We start from the raw sequence: 7,500 nt of genomic DNA, 5'->3' as shown, positions 1-7,500 counted from the left end.
TGTTAAAACATACAATACATTAAAAAAACAATTTTTGCGTTCGACATTCCTAATCTTCTGGGTTGCCTGTTATCGTGTAGGTTCCCTGTGCACACAAGCGAAAGCTGACCCGTGTTTTCAACTTGAATGACGTCACAATTTCGTTGCGCAAAACATTTTGCCTCGTACTTCGTTGTTTGTTGGATGTGTTGGAAGGTTCAAGCTTTATCATTCTGCCTCGTGCTTCGCTGTTTGTCGGACGTGTTGGAAGGTTCAAACTTTATTTAAACCCTTCGTCGGTTGCATTTATAAATTACAAGTAAAAGTAATGACATTCCGCGATGACGTTCCATTTCATTTTCCTTTCACCGCTCACCGCCTGTGAATGAGCGCGTCGCCAATCTATTTTAGGATCATACCTGATTTTTTGTTTGCCTTTTTCAACCGCCCACTTGATCTGACAATAAGACCGAATTTTCTTGCTCCAACGGCTTATTACCTTTGTGGTATAAAGGATTAATTAATACGCCTCGATACGCTGGATTTTTCTGTTTAACCAGAGAAAGACGACGTGTTTTGAGTTTTCATGGTAGATGTACCTTAGCGATTTTCGAAAAACACCCAGGGACCTAACAAGCCTATAATATGATGAATATTGCTAACACAAATTATCTTTAAAATACAAGCTAAAATATTTCTTATTTTTACACCTTGAATTTTGATTACAGCGATGTGAAATGGCGAGGGAAAAGTTTGCTTTTCTAAGGCCCTTGCCGGCGAGAGAGCATTGTGCAATGTCACGGCATACACGAAAAAAAAAACATATCTTCGGTTCTACCGTGCTTAATTCGCTGATTCAAACGGTAAAGTGCTCTCCGTTAAAAAAAACAAGATCTTCATTCGAAGTTTGTAAGATGCGCCGATAATATTTACATGATTTTTCTGGAAGGAATAGTTTTTATTTTTATCATTGTAAAGCACGCGCCGGCGAGTCTGTGTCCGTAGCGTCACGCAAATTGTTTACGAAATTAAATACGTGCGTCTTATTACAGTAGTTCAGCTTTATTATGAGACAAATTAACTCCCGAGTTAGGATTTCGAGTTGGATTTTCGAGTTAGGATTTCGAGTCGGTTTTTGCGAGATGCTCCAGCTGCAACAAATCGCCTTGGCTTTGGTATGTTAACCGTACGCGTGGGAACAGCCATATTTCATTGGCTATATTTTGATTACATTTGTTGCCTTTAATATATAGTTCCAGTGGCCACAAATTGTTTAGTCTGTACTCAGCGAAGGTCGAAATTGAATCGATGGAAGAGTACTCTGAAGCCAAGACCTATAAGAGTAAGCCAGAACTAAGGAAGAGCAATGTAAATGCTGACTTATTTTATTCATCAGCGGAAATAATAATTATTGCCAGTCGCACGGAGTTTTTCCGGGAGTTTGTTAACATAAACCACGGATAAACGGGCCGGAAACGCGAAAGCAAAGGTTACAGATGTTAGCTGATATTTGTGCTTCCAGCTCAGAATACCCGGAGTACTAGATGTAACACAAGTATTCTTTTTAGAAATCAGCCTTCATGCTGAAACATTACCAGTAAAAGTGAAAATGTGACGTTTAATAACATGAATTTGCTAGTTTACCGAAACTGGAGCCGTCACGCAACGTGTCATCAAAGGTCATATCGAATCGCATTAAATAAAGCAAGGAAATCAAAACCCACAGAACAATAGTGGACTTTGTCAGTATGTTATATGTCTGTAACACCTCCGCCGTTCACAGTAATGATTTCAGCAACAGACAACTATTATCACAGGCGGAGAACGCACTCCTAATCTTTGATTACTACTAGTATTAGTTATTTTCACTTTCAAAATAACCCACTACTGATTTTGTTCCAAAGATCTTTCATGACTGACGCCTTGGCAACTAGTTTTGTTTTTAGCTCCCAGTGAGGTCAGTGCGGGTCATTGGACATCTTTTATGAAGTGATTGAGTGCCAAGCCATGCCTTATTTAGAAAGATTAATTAAATCCTTTGCTGTCAATCTTGGCCTTATAACGACGCCACTTCTACACCACACCCAGATCAGAAGCAAACTCGAAACGATCAAACACGATCGAAATGGATTTAAGAGAGGCGTTAACTCCCAAAACTTTTAACAGCCTTAGTTTTGTAGCAGTCTTACTTTGGATTTTTGTTGGTTTGGCAGCGACTGGGATATTTTCAGAGTTGGAAATCAGTGAACCCAGGTTCGACTTTGACTGCGTTGTGAAAACCGGCAGCGACAAGGGTTTCATCCGAAGAAAGTGCTTCGACCAGTACCAAAAGAAAATCAACAAACTCGGCATTCCTCCCTACGCCTTCATCATTTTTAATTTCTCCGCGATTTCCATTGTTTCCCTCGTATACTCGCAGTACGTCAAGTCAACAGTTAATAGACTCGAGGGCGGTCACGAAGATGCCGAAGGAGAGCGGAGGAATCCAAGCCGAAGGCGTCGGCTTTTCGTCTCGTATTTATCTCAACTTGCCGCAAAATTTGCTCTGGGAATCATTTTCATTGTCTTCCTGGAAACTGACCTATTTTATCCCGGGCACTTTCCCACAGATTTTACCTGTCGTGTTGAAAAAGGTAATGATTCGGGGGATCTATCTACGAACCAGACACAATCAACACTTTACAAATGTTTCAGTCAGAGAGCAGCGAATAAGACCTTCTGGATCAATGCTGTGACAGTCGTTAACGGCATTTTCGCATTTTTTGCTTTAGTGGAGATTGTCTGGATCTTATCACGAGCTAAGAAAGGAAGAACTTTTATGGACAATCGACAGTTTTATGCTGATCATTTGAGATCGAACTCGGATCAACAACAGGAAACACCTCAAGAAGAAATACCGTTAACTGAGGTAGAAAGTGGTTGTCAACCTGCAGTGCAGGAAGCCGTCACTGTCCAAAATGCTCCTTCATCACTGAATACGGGTGAAGCGGAAGAACTCGCTCGAGAGCAACTTGTACTGACAGAAGCCATTAAAAAAATGAAGGATGATTGCTTAAATTCCACGGAGCAACTCCATGACTTGAAGCAACCTTTTCGACGGAAGCCAGGCGAAGGCCCAAAACCCAATGATCTAAAAACTGATCAAATTTATGTCAATGTGGCAATCCATGAAGGCAGAGCTTTTCATGTCTTCGCGCAAAACAGAAGCGAGCAGCTCAAACAATACCCGCCCAATTCTAAGGACCGTCTGTACGCCACGCCAGACGATCTCATTGACAAACAACACAAGAATGTCCTTGTTGTTGGACGTCCTGGCATAGGAAAGACATTGCTAAGCACTAAAATCCTTCGAATGTGGGCATCTGGTGAAGCCTTTAATGGAGATCAAGATGACAAAAAACACATTGTTGTTGTGTTCCTCCTGAAATTCAGGCGCTTTACAAGCAATCTATTGCTTAATCTCCGTGAACTGTTGGCTAAAGGAGAAACAGTTGAGCAGTTGTGTGATTCTATGTGGAATTTTGTTATTACATACCCAAGCCGAGTTCTTTTTATTTTTGACGGAGTCGATGAATTTTCTGCGAAAGAGGATATCGCTGGGAAAGACCACACATGTTACAAGAATGGCTTGGAGGAGAAGATGCCTATTTCCGCTTTGTTTAACAAACTAGCGGGAGGACAACTTATTCGTGGTCTAAACATAGTCACAACAACAAGACCAACGGCAGTGACCTGTGTTGAAGATGTGAACTTTGATAGAACAGTCGAAATCCTGGGATTTACGTCCGAAAAGGTTGAAGACTATGTCGAGAAGTTTACACAAGGAGTTCGCGACGCAAAGGACAAAATTTGGGGACACATTAAGTCGAACATGAACCTGTTTTCATTGTGCTACATCCCAGTGAACTGTTTTCTTATTTGTTCTTGTCTTATGGAAATTTTCAGTCTCACTGATACAGCACACACCCTGCCGACAAGAATGACTGATATTTACAGGATGGTTGTAAAGATTTTCTTTTTTAAACACAATCGGCCAAGCAACGCTCAAGGTAATCTCAAAGATTACATGTACTTGCCGTTTAACAAGCTCCCAAATGATCACAAAGAAATTTTCAAGAGACTGGGAGAAATTGCTTTTGAGGGAGTAAAACAAGGAAGATTGCTGTTTGAGTCAAGCGAAGTCAGTGGTTTGGAAGATTGTGGACTTCTTCACAGATTGCCAGACGCCAAATCCCGTTTTAATGAGCCGCCGAAAGCCCAATATTGCTTTACACATTTGACACTGCAAGAATTCTTCGCTGCAAAAAATGTTGTGGAGTCCTTGAATAAAAGGGAACTCGAAAACTTTGTGTCAGAACACATTAACGATGGTGCATGGCAAATGGTGCTGCAGTTTGTGGCTGGATTACTCGAGCCTGATCCAGAAACAGAGAGCTCAAACAGCGACATTTTTATCAAACTACTTCCTACGTCGACTAAGGAACTGATGAATGATGACTCGTTACCAGAGACAAAAACACTGACCTGTTGGCCAGCTAAAAAAGACAAACAGCTAGCACTGAACTTATGTAAGTGTTTGTACGAGATTGATGATGAAAAACAGCAGGCAGTGTTACAAAACAAAATTGAGCAAATTGGCTTTAACGCCGTAGATTTTAATGAATGTTTACTCGGGCCTGTTGACTTTGCTGCTGTCTCGCATTTCTTAGAAAATGCTTCGGGAGTTTTGATTATGGATTTAGGGGACAATGATCTTGGTTCATTGGGTGCAAAAGAAGTGCAAAAGTTTCTTGTCAATACTGGATGCAAACTAAACAGCTTAAACCTCTGGGGTAACAAGTTAACTGATGAAGCAGCCGAGCATTTATCAGCAGCACTAAAGCACAGTAATTGTAAACTAAACAGCTTATACCTCATGGGTAACGAGTTAACTGATGAAGCAGCCGAGCATTTATCAGCAGCACTACAGGACAGTAATTGCAAACTAAACAGCTTAAACCTCAGGAATAACAAGTTAACTGATGAAGGAGCCGAGCATTTATCAGCAGCACTAAAGCACAGTAATTGCAAAGTAAACAGCTTAAACCTCGAGCGTAACAAGTTAACTGATAAAGCAGCCGAGCATTTATCAGCAGCACTAAAGCACAGTAATTGCAAACTAAACTACTTAAACCTCGGATTTAACAATATAACTTTAAAAGCCGCGGTCGCCTTCCGTAAATCAGTGAAGCATATTAATTGCGAAGTTTTAGTTTGAATAAACTTAACCCTAAAAACACGCAGTCGTTTCATTTCGACGTTTTTTAGCTTACGAAATTGAAAGTTTGAAGTTAGGACGGTTACTAAATCAGTATGAGAAAAACTGAAGGTTTAAATATTTCAACCCTTTGAATATAAAGGGACCATGGATTCGTGAAAGCCTTTTTAAATAACAAAATTATTATAGGTTCAAACATAACAGATGAATGAACAATACAAGAGCAACAAAGTCAAACAAATTTGACAGTAAATTTAGTTTATTACACTGTGACATACAAGCGATTTCATTTAAAATCCAGCTTACCAAAAATAGCTTCGCAAAGAAAAAATGTCCAACTATTTCGTAAACCAAACAACTTTTTTGAAGTGTCCATGGTCTCTGTGTAAAACATTTCAAAGCTCAGCTCCTTGCACTTCTTCCCAATGAACCTTTGATTATTCAATGCTTAAGTGACTTGAATTTGTACTGATAATTTCTTTAGTTCCATTCTTTTAGTTGTACTTCTTTTAAGTCCATTGTAAACTGATAGCACAGGATCGTGTTTCAAAAGCGCCAATCGAGTATATTTTTCTTGTAAATATTGGCTTTGGTGGAAAACAAAAAAATGCTGAGTTGATATTCAACTACTTTGCTGATGTCATCTACGGATCCAAATGAACCAATCAAAAAGAAGTTTTGTTGTTCAATTAACCAATCACAAAAAAGATAAAGAAAATGTCTTGTTTTCTAAGAGGTCCAATTCTTGAATGAAATGAACCAATCAGGAAAGTTGAGGTGAAATTTGGATCCTAACTTTCACAACTTTCACATTTTTTTAGTTAATGAAAAATTTTAAATACTAGTAACCACACTACAACGTAGTGTTATAGGTAGTAAAAAAAGTAGATCCAAAAAAAAAAAGACCCTTCGGGGTAGAGCACAAAATATTTCGACAGTTTGTAAATAATATTTCAACTTTGGTTTTTTAATTGCATTGTAAAACTCTATTATCAATATGTAACAGAAGATTTCTCATAATGCATGCTTGAAATTGTTTGTAAGTAATAGTTTGTAACATTTGTAAAAGTAGTTCTGGTTTAATTAAACTTTTGAGATGAAGTTTTGTGTGTTTGCATGAATTGACTTTGTCCTGTCACGCTATGCTCCCCATTCTTGGTGATCACTGCCCTGTGTTTTGAGTCCTACTCCCCTGAAAATTGTTCATTTAAAAATTCTAAAAACCGGAAAGAAACTCCACCTTTAGTAATTTATTGCTTTTGCTATTTTCACCCGATGATTAACTTGAATACAGCCCAATAACGCGAAGGAGCGTGAACTTTCAACAATACCAGCTCTGCAGCTCTGCTCTGTGAACACTGGTTCACTTCCTCCCTCAACAATACTTCTTATCATGCAAGCGAGGCTGTGTTGTAACACTATTACGCCACCCACGTTAGGCAAAGTTGTGACTTTACAGCGGAAAACGCAGGAATCTCGTGGTTTTTTTTTAATCTTCGGTTTTGTTTTCGGCCGGATTCTGCAATCTACTCCAGATTTTTATGACCTTATGTTCTTCACGCAAAAATCATTCGCGAACACAAATCCCTTCCCCACCCTTACACGAGTCAGAAGAAGCCACTGACCCACCATTGCAGTTGAGTTGCAGAAGAATCAACAAGCGAATTCTTGAGAAAGGTTATCGCGGCTTAAATGGAATGGGAACTTTCCACAAAAGAGCAAAAACGTTCCTTTTTCATGTTTCTTTTCGATACTTTGGAGTCCTCTTTATGTTACGCTCTGGCTACGTTTATTTGCCCTTAATTGTGCAAATTGAACAGTCCTGTGTTCTTTAGAGGAATGGACTCCGAAAGCCATCTTATAGAGCTCCAAGAAGACAACAAGATCCCCAAGAAATCAAGCAAATTTGGCAAAGTAGTTGTTGGAATCACAGGAGGCACAGCACTTGGAATTGTTCTTGTCAATGTACCGTTTGTCACGCAAGCTCTGATAAAAATTTTCCTTTCTTATGTGCCAGCGACAGAGAGACAAGTTGCTAATATTACAAAACCGGCAAAAACCTCTAAAAGGCAACGATCGACGATGGTGGATTTGGGCAGTGGCCATGGGAGAGTGGCAAGTTTTAGTTTAAAACTCGTTTATCATTCCATACGTTGAAGGCGTAATAATAGGCCCTTTGCGTGATCGTGTCACGTGAGAACGGTGACCCTTGTGTGAAGCCTGTCCACACTTATCCTGATATTTTTGAATCTGCAACTTTTATT

The 7,500-nt window shown here is 39.5% G+C and overlaps 1 protein-coding gene and 1 pseudogene across 1 annotated transcript; both read left to right on the top strand.

Moving 5' to 3' along the window:
- Positions 1–1,037: 1,037 nt before the first annotated feature.
- On the top strand, positions 1,038–6,337 carry LOC138040479 (nucleotide-binding oligomerization domain-containing protein 1-like). The gene has a single exon (XM_068886203.1). The coding sequence runs from the start codon at positions 2,105–2,107 to the stop codon at positions 5,234–5,236; it is 3,132 nt and encodes a 1,043-aa protein (XP_068742304.1). The 5' UTR covers positions 1,038–2,104; the 3' UTR covers positions 5,237–6,337.
- Positions 6,338–6,456: 119 nt separating this feature from the next.
- Positions 6,457–7,500, top strand: part of LOC138040507 (ATP synthase subunit C lysine N-methyltransferase-like) — a 22,365-nt pseudogene continuing 21,321 nt past the window's right edge.

This window comes from Montipora capricornis, chromosome 1, assembly GCF_036669925.1.
Source record: "Montipora capricornis isolate CH-2021 chromosome 1, ASM3666992v2, whole genome shotgun sequence".
Taxonomy (NCBI): domain Eukaryota; kingdom Metazoa; phylum Cnidaria; class Anthozoa; order Scleractinia; family Acroporidae; genus Montipora; species Montipora capricornis.
This window is presented reverse-complemented; position numbering and strand designations above follow the sequence as displayed.